This window comes from Tinamus guttatus, unplaced genomic scaffold (genome assembly GCF_059628265.1).
Source record: "Tinamus guttatus ecotype Peru unplaced genomic scaffold, ASM5962826v1 Tinamus_guttatus_pri_ptg000043l, whole genome shotgun sequence".
Lineage (NCBI taxonomy): Eukaryota > Metazoa > Chordata > Aves > Tinamiformes > Tinamidae > Tinamus > Tinamus guttatus.
This window is the reverse complement of record NW_028288577.1, coordinates 429,650-445,268: the sequence shown is the minus strand read 5'-3', so window position 1 is coordinate 445,268 and position 15,619 is coordinate 429,650. Positions and strand designations below refer to the sequence as shown.

The 15,619-nt window shown below is 63.4% G+C and overlaps 2 protein-coding genes across 2 annotated transcripts; both read left to right on the top strand.

The window, feature by feature from the left end:
• Positions 1-9,396: 9,396 nt before the first annotated feature.
• Positions 9,397-11,867, top strand: CUEDC1 (CUE domain containing 1). The gene is made up of 8 exons (XM_088535578.1): positions 9,397-9,681; positions 9,890-10,011; positions 10,134-10,248; positions 10,433-10,601; positions 10,680-10,748; positions 10,991-11,080; positions 11,213-11,306; positions 11,654-11,867. Exons 1-8 carry the CDS (start codon positions 9,397-9,399, stop codon positions 11,865-11,867), a joined length of 1,158 nt encoding a protein of 385 aa, XP_088391704.1.
• Positions 11,868-13,576: 1,709 nt separating this feature from the next.
• MRPS23 (mitochondrial ribosomal protein S23) lies at positions 13,577-14,725 on the top strand. The gene is made up of 5 exons (XM_088535525.1): positions 13,577-13,637; positions 13,738-13,905; positions 13,989-14,066; positions 14,183-14,310; positions 14,571-14,725. The coding sequence occupies exons 1-5, from the start codon at positions 13,594-13,596 to the stop codon at positions 14,723-14,725; spliced, it is 573 nt and encodes a 190-aa protein (XP_088391651.1). The 5' UTR covers positions 13,577-13,593.
• The last annotated feature ends 894 nt before the right edge of the window (positions 14,726-15,619 follow it).

Here is a 15,619-nt window from a genome sequence, read left to right as displayed (position 1 = left end):
TGGAACTGTTCTAGGGGCTTGGACTACATAGTAAAACAAAAACAAAAAAAAAAAATAGAGCTTAGTGTAAAATAATTTTATAAATGATCTTTTGTACTTTAGGACATCAAATTGTACAACTTTTGTATATATAAAAGCTTAGGAACTTTCTGTTTAGCAGAAAGGAAACACATTCCTACACTTTTAATGTATATGTTTGTTATAATGTCCATGTAAACATATGCCCTATGTTTGTGCCTTTTAATTAGTTTGTCTCAATAAACAAAAATGTAGAGAAGAGTATGTAGCTATGACTTTGTTACCACTGTTGTCACTGCAGCTGCGCAGAGGCGGCCGGCCCGGCGGAGCGGCGCGTGCCGGCGGTGCCGCCTGGGCCGGCGCGGGCGCGCGGAGCGACCGGCTCCCGCGGCGCAGGGCGGCCGCGCAGGGCCGTGCGTGTCGGGACGTGGTGTCCAGGCCAGCTCTGTGACCCCTCGAAACGGTACCAGCTGCACCGCTTCTCCCGAGCAGGTAGAGCATTCTGGACCTGGGTAAAGTGCGGTGCTGACCCTTAGCTGAAGTTTGGGTGTCCCTGAGCTTAAAAAGTAAAAACATTAAAAACTAATATGAAAATGTGTACTAGAAGTGGTTATCTATGAATTGCTTACAATAAACAGGTGTGAGACTTGATCGTATGTTGTTGATTACTGTAGCATTGTCAGGGGCTGCTCCATGTGGCCAGTGTGTCCCGCTGCTGCCCCGCTGATCCCGGCCGAGCAGCGGGAGAATAAACACATTAAACACCAGCAAGGAGATTTGTCAATGTGACAGAGACTTCCCAAACCACTCACCATGGCGCTCTTAGCGTGGGGTAGGAAAAGGGCTGTTTCCTTTTTATTTTATGTTGGTTCTGCTCGAATGTGCCTGCTTTATGTCCACAAAGCTGCATTAGCTAATTGTCAACCTGCTTCGCTTGCCCTTGGGTAAACATTTGTGCGCGCTGCGTATGAGCGCTCGGAGGTGTGCGCCTTCGCTGTCCCGACGTCAACATTAATTTTACTTGTAATGCCATCATACAAGTGCATTAAGCTGTGTTGACGTACGAATGCAACCTGGTCAAGCTGTTTATACTGATGCACGGTAGCCCCCAACGCCCGGTGAGGGCCGTGCGGCAGCGCGAGTCCCTGCGGCAGCGGAAAAGGAAGAAAATGGGAGCTCTGAGGAGCAGCTGCTGCCGCCGCGCTGGGCTGGTTCCTGCGCGGCTGATGCGTTCAGCCCAGTTTGTTTGATGGAAACTTTTCGGCTGGATGCGGGCCAGCAGCGGGGACGCGCGCTGCTGCGCTGAGCCGAGCGGGTTTTGTATCGAGCCCATTCAGGGCTCCGGTTGCAACTGCTTCAATGGGGGTTTTATTTTTTTCTTCTTAAGTTTCCATAAACATTCAGCATTGGGTTAATAGCTTAGCATTGGCTGAGGCTTTTAAAGCTGACTTTTGCCTCGGAAGAATTTCCACTCCAGAAACCTGGAGCAGTTCGTTCAGTGACTTGCAAACCCATCCTCCCTGCAAGGAGCCTGCAGCGTGCGGGATCGCTGGTAAGTGACCGTTGCGGAGGGGCTGCATGTGTGCGCTGGGAATGCCCTCAGCCTGCGCAGGAGGAGGAATCTGGAGCACAAGACTAAAACCTGAGAGTGTTTCCAAGTGCTTTGTTTGCAAAAGAGGAGCAGATGCGTGTGGTGCACTTGGCACACGAGCTGCCTGCTGCTTGCGATGGCTCATGGATAGCGGGGGTGACGCGGCTGCAGGCCGGCTGGGGTGCGACGGAGCCCGCGCGCTCCACCGTGCATCCCGCGCGCTCCATGGTGGATCCCACGCGCTCCATGGTGGATCCCGTGCACTCCATGGTGGATCCCGCGCGCTCCATGGTGGATCCCGCGCGCTCCATGGTGGATCCCGCGCGCTCCATGGTGGATCCCATGCACTCCATGGTGGATCCCGCGCGCTCCATGGTGGATCCCGCGTGCTCCGCCGTGCATCCCGTGCGCTCCATGGTGGATCCCATGCACTCCATGGTGGATCCCATGCACTCCATGGTGGATCCCGTGCGCTCCATGGTGGATCCCACGCGCTCCATGGTGGATCCCGTGCGCTCCATGATGGATCCCATGCACTCCATGGTGGATCCTGCCCACTCCATGGTGGATCCCGTGCACTCCATGGTGGATCCCGCCCACTCCATGGTAGATCCCACACGCTCCAGTGTGGATCCCGTGCGCTCCGCAGCACCGCAGCGCTCACACAGCCTCCCCGTGCACAGACCAAGCTGCTGCTGTGATTTATAGAGTAGTATGTTTACATTAAAACACGTTTGTTTGTTTTGTCTCTTACAGTATCTTTTTCTTTGGAGCAGTAGGGAAAAAAAAAGATATCTAATGTATTGAATTTGTCCAACAGAGATTTAAAAAAAAAAAAAAAAACGCAATGAGCTCTTTTAATTGTAACATCCCAGTTCACGTACAGGGAGACGCCTGAGGGAGTTCATGGCACTAGGATGCTGCGCCTCCAAGTTGGGCACTCTGCTTACTTTTATTTTAGGAACAGTTCTTTGAGATGTATTTTTGAAGCAGCTCAGGGCTCATTTTCAAAGCTGACAGGATTAGATTCCCACTCAGGAACAAAAGGAGGAATTACTTGCATTTAAGGAAGGGCCAGGCTGTTAAAAGCATCCAGTCGCATATATATACACATGTATATGTGTTTATCTGGCTGTGTTCCAGAGGAGTGGAGCAGGGTTTGTCCCTGCTGAGCCTTCCTGCAGATCCCTGCCTTGCTTTCCTGGTGACTGCCGTGCTCATCTCAGAAATTTGTATTTTCCAAAGGCCACTACTGAGAACTTTCAGTATTTTGAAATGCCCTGGAGGTGCTCTTAGCAGCGCTTTTAGGATGGATAGTGTAAAAATCGATCTTTTCCTCTCGTCATTGCTACTCAGAGCAGTAGCGAGTGGCTGGACAGGGGCTTAAATTCCTTGATTCAACGTGTTTAAACCACTGCTTTCACTTGGCCCCCTCAGCCCCGACTTCCAGAGCAGCAGCCAAAGGGTGTCAGCACCAGATGCTGATTCTTATGTGAGGAATCGCGTTTAGCATCAAGCACACAGGGCTCCGTGGATGTCTCCTATCACAATAAATCAGCCTATGGGCTCTGGCCGGGCTTCTACAGCCTCCGGTCCAGCGCTGTGTTAAAACCCGACTGCCAGCTCCTGGTTAAAACGCAGCAGCCCTGCGATCTTGACCTAGCAGCAAACCTTTTTTGGTGTTAGTTGGGAGAAAATATTTCAGCACGAAGGGAAACTCAGCCAAAGGCTCCCGCTAGCTCCGCCGTCGGCAGCCAGCCCGCGCTTCCGTCGGGATATTTCATACTGCATCGCCTCTCTCTAAAACGAGCCCAGGGGAAAGCACTGCGAATTATTAATAAATAATAATAATAATAATAATAATAATGTCTATTCAGGTTTCTGGGCTAATTTGACTAATTTTAAAATGCCCTGAATTGTTATTTAAGGAAGCACACTGAATACTTAGGCACATGCAAACATTTTGGGGGAGGACACCCCAAATTACAGCAGGTTCCGGCACAGGGGGCCGTTTCCTGCCCCGGTGGGGCTGGTTGTGCCCTGTCCTCCCCAGGACCCCGGCATGGGGACAGAGGGAGCCGTGGGGCACCCCAGACCTGGTGCTGGCACGGGGGGGTCCAGCCTGTCCTTATCGCCCCCATCCCGACCCAGTGCCCAGGCCGCCTGTGCCAGCCCGTGTCACCAGCGCCATGGACCTGCCGTCCCACATGGGGGACACCTAGACCCTGGGGGACCCTTGGAAGGGGACACTGAGCCCCTGGGGGGGGACACTGAACACTTTGGGTGACCTGGAGCCGTCTGGAGGTGGCACCGAACCCCGCAGGGAGCACAAGGAGCCCCTCGCGGGGGGCAGAACCCTTTGAGGGCTCACAGAGCCCCCCGGAGGTGCCACCGAGCCCCTCGGGGGGACCCCGCGTCCCCAAGGGGGACATCGAGCCCCGAGAGGCGGCACCGACCCCCCGGGGGCCGCCCCGGGCCCGGCCCGGCCCGGCCGCGTTTGGGCCCTGCCGCCCCCCCGGGCGGCCCGGCCCGGCCCGGCCCCGCCGCGCCGCCCCCGCCGCCGCCGCCGCCGCCGCCACGTCCGAGCGCGCCCGGGCCCGCGGCCCCGGCCCCGGCTGCCGCCGCCGCCCCCGGTAAGCAGGGCCGGGCCGAGGGTCGCTTTGTGCGCGGAGCGGAGCGGGCCGGGCCGGGCCGGGGCGGGCCGGGAGGGCGGGCGGCGCCTCCGGCCTGCGGCGGCACCGGCCGGGCCTGGCCGCGCGGCTGCCCGCGCCCGCCGGGGCCGGGGCCGGGGCCGCGGCGGAGCGGAGCGGAGCGGGGCGGGCGGCGCCGGGCCCAGCTGCGGCTCCCCGCGCTGCGCCGCGGTTCGGCCGGCGCCGCGGAGCGCCGGGGCCGCTGCCCCCCGGGCCGTGCGGGGCCGCGCGGGGCCGTGCGGGGCCAGCGACCACCCGGGGCCTGTGGGGCCACCGACCCCGCAGCGCTGCACGGGGTACCCCGGTGCCACCACCCCCCGGTGCCACTAACACCTGGGTGCTGTGCGGTGCAATCCCGGTGCCACCACCCCCCGGTGCCACCACCCCACAGTTCCACCACCACACGGTGCTACCACTCACCGGTGCCACCACCCCCCAGGGCCACCACCCCCCCGGTGCCACTAACACCTGGGTGCTGTGCGGTGCAACCCCGGTGCCACCACCCCCGGGTGCCACCACCCCATGGTGCCACCACCCTTCAGTGCTGTGCGGTGCAACCCCGGTGCCACCACCCCCCAGTGCTATGCAGTGCAATCCCGGTGCCACCACCCCCGGGTGCCACCACCCCATGGTGCCACCACCCTTCAGTGCTGTGCGGTGCAACCAGCGCCCTCGGGCCACCGGCCTCTTGGTACTATGTGGTGCAGCCTTGGTGCTGCGGAACCCCCCAGTGCCACCGGCCCCCGCAGCGCTGCGCGATGCAAGGTCGGTGCCACCAAAGCCCTGGGCCGTGGGGGGCTGCCCCAGTTCCACTGAACCCCAATGCCACCACCCCCCGGTGCTGCACAGAGCAACCTGGGTGTCACCAACCCCCTGGTGTCACCAACCCCTTGGTGCCACCAACCTGCTCAGTGCTACGGACCCCCCAGTGCTGCACAGGGCAACCCCAGTGCCACCAACCCCCCTGGTGCCACCGAGCCCTTTGGCAGCGCGGGGCCTTGGCTGGGTCTCCTGGACATCCCTGCCTGGGGTGTCCCCAGGGAGCTGGGAAGCGTCTCCGGAGCCCGGCACTCCCTGGGGGCGTTTGCTTCCCAGGCGGCCCGCACGTCCCTGGTGCCACCGGGGCTCCGGTGCCGGGGAGGTGGAGGATAGCTCAAATCCACGCTGAATTTGGGGCTGGGTGCCCCAGGGGGGTGCCTGTGGTGAGCAGGGCCTTCCCAGGCCCATGTCCGAGGGGATGGACCGTGGAGATGGTGTGTGACAGGCGGTGCCCATCCCGGGATGGACCATGCAGGTGGTGCGTGACAGGCGGTGCCCATCCCGGGATGGACCATGGAGATGGTCTGTGACAGGCGATGCCCATCCCGGGATGCAGCCGATGGGACACGCGCTGCGGAGGGCAGAGCGGTAGCTCCGCCGCGGCCTCTTTTGTGTGGATCCACACAAAACCTGCCATGGAAACGAAGGCTCCAGCCAATTTCCTGGGAAACCCCAAGGCGCCGCTGGGACATGCGAGCACGGCCGCTGCTGCCCGGGAGGCTTCTCCGTTTCCCTGGGCTTTGCGCAGCGGCGGTGGCAGCGTTGGGATAGCGGGTGTTGCGGCCGCTCCGGAGCAGTGACTCAGGGGTGACAACACGATATTGATATTTTTTTCCAGCTTCTCTCAGTTGCCCGGAGACAAACAAACAAACAAGCGGCTGAAAATCCCGGCCGGCAGCTGCCTCTGCGGCGGCCTGTGCGGAGGGGCCGGGAGCCTCGCGGCATCGCCGGCCGCGCGTGCCCGCTCCGAGGAGCGCGGCGGGAGGCTGGGAGCCGGGAGGGCACGAGCCGAGTCCCTGCCGGCCGCTTTTCCCGGGAGCAGCGACTTGGCTCCGGACGGGCCGTTTTGGTTCCCGGCTCCTGGCGAGCTCTGGCCATGGCCGCTGCCATCGTCACCCAGCTCCACGGGTTCCCCCGTCCGCTTTGGCCTGGGGGAAGCGGAGCCGGGCTGGGAAAATAGGGAGCTTGTTGCCAAAATGGGGATGGTGCTGCTGGCTGCGATGGCGCGCGGCTCCCTGCAGCGAGGGATGTAACGTGGGTTTCCCTCTTGCCCGCAGGTGTTGGGCAGCCAGCGGACGCTGCACGACCGGAGCCGCCGGAGAACGTGGAGAGGCTCCTGCCTGGGAGCAGCCTAAGGTACCGCGGGACACGGAGCCGCTTGCGCTTGCACCTGGGTCAAACCGTGGTGGGAAACTGCAAGACCGCTGGGAATGGCTGCGGCTCCTGGGATTCCTGCTGCCTTGTTTGCTCCGGCTGCGCTCACCGGCATCGCCCGCTTGCTGGTGCTCTGTCCGGAGCAGCGAGGGATTCCCCGCAAAAGCCTTCCCGGGCTTTCTGCAGGAGAAAAGTGCAGAAAAGTGTGGCAGGGCAAGCCTGGGAAATTCCTGGGAATTCCCTGCTGCCCTCCACTATGCCCAGGGAATTCCTGGCCATTCCCTGCTGCCCCTGCCTGCTGTGCTGGCTTCGTCCTTCCCCTCCCGCCCTTCCATTTCCTTGACCCCGGGCTCAGGACACAAGCGAGCGCCTGCGGATCAGCCCCGCTAATCAGCGGGGGAAGAGGCAGCGTGCGGAGCGCCGTTCCAGCCCCGGATTAGCCCTCATCCGCTCGCCCGTGAGCAGCTCGTGGCCAAATCCCCCGGGAAGCCGCAGGCCGGGACACTCTGCGCGGGCTGAGGAGCCGGCCGGGCTCGTTGGGGACGTCCCCGCGCGGGGCGCGCGCCGCTCCGGACCCCCGTGCAGGGGCTCCCGCTGCCCCGGTCGTGCGCGGCGCCGTGTCCGGAGCAGGGGGTGCAGCGCGGCCGCCGGCGCGTCGGGGGTTCCGCAGCCCCCAGCCCCATGGGGACGTGTCCCGCCCGGCCGCGGGGACGCTGCGCTGCGTTAATCGCTCGCGCTCGCTTGACCTATTTTCCTTTAATCCCTTCCGGGAAACCTGCTTTCGCATTTGAATTCCCTCCGCTATTTTAGGAATGTCGCCGCGCTGAGGCCGAGCTCCCTGGGAGGGAGCGGGCGCCTCGGAGCAGCCATTGGGGCGCGAGGCCGCCTGTCCCCATCCCTCCTGCTCCGGCCCCGTGCGGAGCGGGATGCTGCCGCTCCGGGGTTCCGTGGGAAAGCGCCTGCACGCGTGTCGGAGCCGTCTGGGACGGATGCAGATGTACGGGCTGGGATGGAGCTGCAGGGCCCGGAGCCGGAGGAACCGGCCGGGAGGCAGCAGCTCTGCCAGGCAGGAGGGAATGGCTGGGAATGCAGCACCTCTGCCTGCGCCGATGGCTGCGGCCGCGGAGGGAGAGACCCTTCCAGGGCCCGGGCTTGTGGAGGAGCGCGGAGGGTCCTGGTGCTCCTGCCCGGAATTCCGCAGGACACGGGTGTTTTCCTGCCGGTGGCGGCGGGGGAAGCGCAGTGCTGCTGTCCTCTGCCGGCTGCAGCGGCAAGCGCCGGCCGTGGGAGAGCGCCCCGTGCCCGTGCACTGCGCGTCGAGCGCCCCGTGCACCGCGTCGAGCGCCCCGTGCACTGCGTGTCGAGCGCCCCGTGCAGCGCGTCGAGCGCCCTGTGCACCGCGTCGAGCGCCCCGTGCACTGCGTGTCGAGCGCCCCGTGCCCGTGCAACGTGCGTCGAGCGCCCGTGCACCGCGTCGAGCGCCTCATGCACTGCGTGTCGAGCGCCCCGTGCCCGTGCACTGCGTGTCGAGCGCCCCGTGCACCGCGTCGAGCGCCCCGTGCACTGCGTGTCGAGCGCCCCGTGCAGCGCGTCGAGCGCCCTGTGCACCGCGTCGAGCGCCTCGTGCACTGCGTGTCGAGCGCCCTGTGCCCATGCACCGCGCGTCGAGCACCCGTGCACCGCGTCGAGCGCCTCGTGCACTGCGTGTCGAGCGCCCCATGCCCGTGCACCGTGTCGAGCGCCCCGTGCACCGCGTCGAGCACCTCGTGCACTGCGTGTCGAGCGCCCCGTGCCCGTGCACCGCGTCGAGCGCCCCGGCGCTGCCCTGCAGCCGCCCGCTCCCTGGCTGTCATTCCGCAGGGAAGTCCCGGCCCTGCAGGATTGCAGACACGCTTCTTCCTACCTGCTTGCTTTCCCTTTTTCTTTTTTTTCCATTTTTCTTTTGTGTTTTTTGCAAAGGGCTTGAACCTCGCGGTAGGACAAGTATTAACAGGGATGCGTGTTTGTTTCTGTGCGGCAGGATTGGCCTGGGCGCAGCCAGCCCGCGCGGAGCAGCAACGCGAGACCCGCACAGGCCACCCGGCCACCGGCCCCGTCCGGACCTGCCCCGATCGCCGCCTGCCGCTAGCAGCCACCGTGAGTCCTTTCCATCGTTTGCCGGTTGTTTTTCCCAGCAAAGCCTTTAGTCCGCATGGGAACGGCCCCAGCAGGTGCCCCCAGCGCCACCCTGCCCTGGCAGCAGCGCTTGGAGCGGGCCTGGCGCCGTGCGTCCGCCCGGGAAGTGCCAGCCTAATCCGAGCCCGGCTGCGGCGAGCGCTAATCCGCCTTTGGTGCCGTGTCCCGGGCGGATTTGCCGTGCCTGCGCCTGCCGTGTGGGTCAGTTCTCCGAGAGCTTCCCATGGGTTTAGGAACAAACGCAGAGCTGGAGATGCGGAGCTGGCGGAGCCCTTCGGGATAGCGCCGGTCCGGCCGGGCGCTGCGGCGCAGCCGGGGCTGGCACCTCGATGGGGTCCGGGCACGGGGCTCCATGCCGGGCATCCCACGGGGACGGAGCGGGAGGTCCCGTGCGCTCCGCTGCTCTGCGGGGCTGCGAAAGAAAGTGCTTAAAATCCCCCCAAGGAAAATCCTCCCCTGCAGAGCCAAGGAAGGAAGGGAAAACTCCCAGGGGGGGTTTCCAGGAGCAGCTCCACGCTTTCTGCAGACACCCCAGCTGCGGAGCAGGCAGGGGCCGCGAGGAGGAGGAGGGGGAAGGCCCGGCCGTGCTCCTCCCGCGGCCGCGCGGTGCCGCTCCGCTCAGCGCCCGTCCCCGTGTGTCCCCCGTGCAGGAGGCCGGCGCGGCGGGGCCATGCCGTGCCGCGGCCCCGGCCGGAGCCGCTGAGGCTGCGCGGCGCCCGCGGCCCCGCCATGACGAGCCTGTTCCGCCGGAGCAGCGGCGGCGCCCGCGGCGGCCCCGCGGCGCCCGCGCTCAACAACAGCCGCGCGGGGCGGCCGGTGCGGCGCCTCGAGTTCAACCAGGCCATGGAGGACTTCAGCACCATGTTCCCGCGCATGGACTACGACATCATCGAGTGCGTCCTGCGCGCCAACCGCGGCGCCGTCGACGCCACCATCGACCAGCTGCTGCAGATGAGCCTGGACGGCGGCGAGGCCGACGACAGCTCTGACTCGGAGGAGAGCATCCCCGCTGAGGTGAGCGCCGCCGCCGCCGCGGCCCGGAGCGCTCCCTGCTCCACGGGCCGGTGCTGCTGCGGGGGGCAACGGGGCACGGATGGCGATGCCAGCGCTGCAGGTGCAAGCGCCGGGGTGTCCCATCCTATCCCATCCTGCTCCATCCTGTCCTGTCACGTCCCATCGCATTCTGCTAATGGCCCCTCATGGGCTCCTTCTGGACATCCAGATCCTGGAGCGGACGCTGGAGCCGGACAGCTCGGACGAGGAGCCGCCCCCCGTGTATTCCCCGCCCGGGCGGGAGCCGCCGGGCAGCCGGGCCCCGTGCGCGCCGCCCGCCCCGCCACCCAGGTGAGCGACGGAGCGTCCCGGAGTGCCACCGGGGACGGCAAAAACGGGGGGGACGGCAAAAACGGGGGGCACAGCAAAAATCATCCCCTGGAGCTGCCGGGACCCCCGTGCTCATCCCGCAGGACAGAGGCGCCCGGCGGCACCCGGGGCCGCTACCGCAACTGGAACCCGCCGCTGCTGGGCGCGCTGCCGGATGACTTCCTGCGCATCCCGGCGCGGCCGCCTGCCGGCGCCCAGGTGAGCCGCCCCGGCGCTCCCGGCGCGCTCCCTGGTGTCCTTCCTGGTGTCCTTCCCGGTGTCCTTCCTGGTGCACTTCCCGCGGCCACGTGCCGGGGGTTCCCCCAGTGCCCCAAAGATTCCCGGTGAAACAGTCCGTTCCCGGGTGCAAACGACCCTGCCAAAACTTCTCTCTCCCGCGCAGGGCTGTGGCGGGGGGCGGCCGGCGGCGCCGCGCGGCCCCGGCACCCTGGAGCAGGAGCGGCGCTGGAAACAGTACCTGGAGGACGAGCGCATCGCGCTCTTCCTGCAGAACGAGGAGTTCATGAAGGAGCTGCAGAGGAACCGCGACTTCCTGCTGGCGCTGGAGCGGGGTGAGGCGGCGCGGCGGGCACGGCGGGGCCACGCGCAGCCCCGGCCGCCGCGCTCACCGCGCGCTGCCTCCCTTGCAGACCGGCTCAAGTACGAGTCGAAAAAGTCCAAGTCGAGCAGCGACGGCGGCGTCTCCTCCGTAACAGCAGGTGATTTTCCTGGTGTGCCAGGGCTCTGCCGGGCGGCTGCACTGCCCCACGCCGGGGCCGGGTGATGCCCACCCCGTCCTGCCCGTGGCAACGCGCTCCGGCTCTCCCTGCTCCTCATGGATGCAGTGTCGGGCATGGCCTGGCCACGAGCCGGTAGCCAGCACGCAGCCAGCTTGGCGGCGCTGGATCTGCATCCCGCGATCCGGGTTTCCTGGGGCGCCGGTGACCAGTTTTCCTCGCAGGCGACGCGGCCCCCGTGGGAAGCAGCGAGGCCGGCAGCGCCGTGTCTGACGATGCCTTATTCCGAGACAAGCTGAAGCACATGGGGAAATGTGAGTTGGTGCCAGGCACCGTGCCAGGCTCCGCGCTGGAATCCGCTTGCTGTGCGGGAAGGGTTTTGCACCGCGACGTTTCCGGGATTGCCCGCGCTGCCGGGCCGGCCCTTCATCCCAGCTTCCTTGCAGCCACGCGCAAGAAGCTCTTCGAGCTCGCCAGAGCCTTCTCCGAGAAGACCAAGATGAGGAAGTCAAAAAGAAAACACTTGCTGAAGCACCAGGTGTATCCTTGAGCCCTGGATCAGGTGGGAGGGCGCTGGGAGTCCCCCGGTATCCGGAGAGCAAAGGCTCTGTGCTCTCCAGATCCTGCCCCACGGTGCCGGGGATGCTCTCCCTAACCCTGCCCCATGGTGCCAGGAATGCTCTCCCCAATCCTGCCCCACGGTGCCGGGGATGCTCCCCCCGATCCTGCCCCATGGTACCAGGGATGCTCCCCCCGATCCTGCCCCACGGTGCCGGGGATGCTCCCCCCGATCCTGCCCCATGGTACCAGAGATGCTCCCCCCGATCCTGCCCCACGGTGCCGGGGATGCTCTCCCTGTATCCTGTTTTTCCTTAGCGGAGCCGCAGGATGGGGACAGCAGCTTCCACGGCCAATCTCCTGGACGACGTGGAGGGACACTCATGCGGTAAGGGCGCCCGCCGGGAGCCGCCGCGGGGCCGGGCTGGCCGTGTCCCCGCGCCGCCCCCGAGCCCTGCTGCCTTCCAGACGAGGACGTCCGCGCGCGGCGGCCGCAGCTCCGCGAGGACGAGGAGCCGCCCAGGGACGGGCCCTGAGCGCTGAGCGAGCCCTTCCCGGCCGCTGCCCCGTCCGTCCGTGCGTCCGTCCCGGCTCCGGAGCGATGTCCCGCAGTGCCGACGTCCCGCGGTGCCGCTCTGCTGTGCTGCCCGTGTCCCATGTGCCACCGTGGGGTTGTCCCAGCTCTCAGGGATGCTGCTCTTCTCCCCGCATCCCGCCTCTCCCCTAGGTGCTGGAGCGGGGTTTATTGCTGGAACAGAACGTGTAAAAGGCTTTACAAGGAGAGGGCTGAAAAAGGAACAAACAAAAAAACCAACCCAACCACAAATGACCCGGATTTTGGCTGCTCCCCCTGCTGCTGCCCTCCTCTGCAGCACCGGGATCCAAGCAAGGCACAGCGTTTTCTTACCAGAGGTGTGGAAACAACTTTTCCTGTCCAGCAAATCAGCCAAACCCCCCCAGCCGTGGCTGCCGGGACGCGTCGCCGCGGCGGAGCCGGCGGCTCCCTCGGCCCGCGCGGCGCTGCCGGAGGACGCGGATCCGCTGCGCAGCGGGGCCGTCCCGGACACGTCTCCGAGGGGAGCTCGTGCACCCAGCGTGCGGGAGAGGAGAGGGGAAGGCACCCGCAAAGGAGACCCCGGAACCCGCGCTCCGTTACTGCCCCGAGTCAGAGCAGAGAGCCGGGCAGCCATCGTGAGCATCGTGTGGACCGCTGCTCGCGGAAGGACAGGCCGCCTTTTCCCAGGCGTTTCACTTGGAACTGAACCACGGCCTTTGGCATTGCTCAGACTGCCTTGACGCAGCGCCGGGCAGCGCCGGTGCCTCCGGACGGTGCCGCTGGGACATCCCTTGGGAGCGGGATGAGCAGGGGCTGCTCCCGGCCCTGCGCCAGCGAGCGCTGCCCTTGCTCCGCCACATCCGGGGAAATCCCGCGCAACGGGGCCGCTGGAACACGCCGGCTCTGGGGACGGGCTCCTGCCGTAACAGCAGCCGGGCACAGGCCACTTTGTTTTATTATTATTTTTTTTAATCGGGTCTAATGAGTAGAACAGCCACTGAAGCAGGCTCTGGGGCCAACATGCGTTTCTCCCCTCAGAAGCGGGCGATGCAGAGCGGCCGTTTGTGTCAAAAATGGTTAAAAGGAACAGAACGGCAGAACTTGGTGGCGTTTGGGAGTGCCGCTCCTCTAGGATTTGTTACCATAGGTGATTTCTTTTTTCTTACAGATGTTTAATAGTCATTCAGACAATAAAGTGCTGTTGTTACTCTTGGTCCCGGGGGTTATTTGGCTGTAGTGGGCTGGGTGCCCGGAGCCGCGGCAGGGCTGCAGTTCCCGGGATGGGGCTGTGTGCGGGGATGCTCTGCTGGACATGCTGCCCGCGGCTCCTTGGCTCCACAGGGGGATTTTTCTTCCCAAAAACGTTTTTTTTGGGGGAAAAATGCAGTAATGAAGTGGTAGTGGCCACAGGGCCATGGCGCTTATGGCAGCCCCGGTGGCCGCGTGGTGGCCTCGTGGTGGCCACGGTGACATCGAGCAGCCACTGCCTCTGCCTGCAGCTCCCCCCGGCGCCTCTCGGCCATCGGCTGCGGCTGCCTGGTTGGGCCATCCTCCTGGGCGACGATCTATCGGCGGTTCGCTGCGCGTCCTGGCGGCCCCTCGCTCGAGGGCTCGGTAATCGGCGGCGGGCGGGTATATCCGCTTCCGGCGGGCGGCCGCGCGGTTGCTAGGGGCGGCCGTCGCTAGGGGAGGCCTAGCCGGCGCGGCGCCGCCATGGCGGGAAACCGCGCGCACAAGATCGGCAGCGTGTTCAGCCGGTACGGGGGGGCCCGGGGAACCGCGCGCACAAGATCGGCAGCGCGTTCAGCCGGTACGGGGGGGCCCGGGGTGCCCGGCGCTCACCGCCTCGCCCCGCAGGACGCGGAACCTGCTGCGCGTCGGCGTGGTGCCCAAGCCGCTCTGGTTCGACGTGTACGCCGCCTTCCCGCCGCTGCGCGAGCCCGTGTTCCGCACGCCGCGCCCGCGCTACGGCCGCGTCACCGACGTGGTGCCGCCCGTGCTGTACCCCGAGGACCGCGTCCGCGCGTGAGTGCCGCCGCCCCCGGAGCAGCGAGGCCGCAGCGGGGCCGTTCGCTTTGTTTCGTCTTGTCATGTTTTGTTTTTAATAGGGAGTTCTACAACGTTTATGGGAACGGCCCAAGACCCTTCGACCTGTCGCAGCCAAACTTCAAGTCCACTTGCCAGAGGTAGGACTGAGTTATGGTTAACCCGGGAATCCACTCGGTGCTTACCGCCTTGCTCCACAGAAGCTGGTGAACCACAAGGTTATTTGTGAAAGTGGAAGTTAATTCGTCAAATCTAGGTTTGTTGAGAAGTACAACGAGCTGAAGGAGGAAGGGGAAATCGAGGAGGACAGACTGTTTGAAGAGACAGGAAAAGCTCTGCTAGCCAAAGGGATAATTTTGCAGAGAAGACGGGCAGAAAAAGTAAGTGTTAAATACTGGAAAAGTAATTGTCTTGTGGATTCATAAAGTTTCATTTCCAGGTCCTTAGTATGAAATGATTTCAAAATAAATTCCCATCATGATAGCTGTGTGTGTGATAGTCATAGTAAAAGTGTCTTTACTGTTCAGTGTAAACTCTTTCCATATCTCTCTTGGGTGTACAAATGGGCTGTTGCTTGTATTGCTTTCTTCAGTCCAGCGTGTCCGAAGTTCTCTGCAGCGCTGTTTTTTGGTGCCTTCAGGTAGCACAGCCTGCTCGGCAGGATTCTGAAGGCAGGGACGCCGCGTTGCACGCGCAGCTGCAGACCGCGTTGGAGGAGATGCAGGAGAGGAAGCAAGGCCAGGGGGAGCGGCCGGCAGAGCTGCCTGGCACGCACGAGGAAGATCCGTCGCCCTCCTAGGAGCCGCCCGCGAGCGGCTCCGCCGTGTGCGCGGGCCGGTGGCCTCTGCCCAAGGGCCGCGAGTCCCTTGTTCTGCGCTGGTGCCTTCCGTGGCCTTGTGTGTGACACGCGTTCTCCATCCTCCATCCCTCCGCTTCAAAAGGCGGAGATTCTCTTTTCTTGGAATGGGGCTGAGTGCCATTTCAAAGCACGAGGTGGGAAGCATGGCACGCACTACTGAAAAATTAAACATCTTTTTTCAGGTGAACTTCTGTCTCTTCAGGTGTGTTCTTTGTAAAGGTGTCTTGGTGTTTGCACTGACTGGGCCTTGTGCCAGCTGTCCTGCTGTTGAAATGGCACATGCTGTCTGCCTGGCACATGGAACAGCTGCCTGAAGTGGCTCTGAAAATGTCATCTTCTTAAAGATAATTGAGAAAAGTTGCTATTTATGTTTATTTTGCTCTTTTCTTAATATAATTTGCTTATATTTATCATATTATAAAGTATAACAATAGCAGAAACTTGATGTTTGCTGCCTTTCCTGTCAGCAAAGTGACAGGTAAGTTACAAGTGGCTACTGAAGAGCTGAGTGCCATTAGAGAGTGTCTGGGACTCGGGCCCAGCTTCAGCAAGTAGCCACCAATCTTGCTGTACTTCGGAGGTGATTAGAATTCCTTTCTGTCCACGTCTGGGAACTTCAGTTACTAGCTTTTTTTTCTTTTTAAAGGATTTTATTTTGAGGAGAAATTAAAAGCAATTACTCTTCAGAAAGGTTTAAACCATGCCAAGCAAATCGCATCCCTCTTCCTTTGTCTGGCTCTCCCCTGACCAGGAAAGGACAAGATTTCCTTTTGGCTTGGCTCCTGCCAGGCAGCTGCATTCTCCACAGCCCGGGTCGTGCTGCTGTGCGTGGTG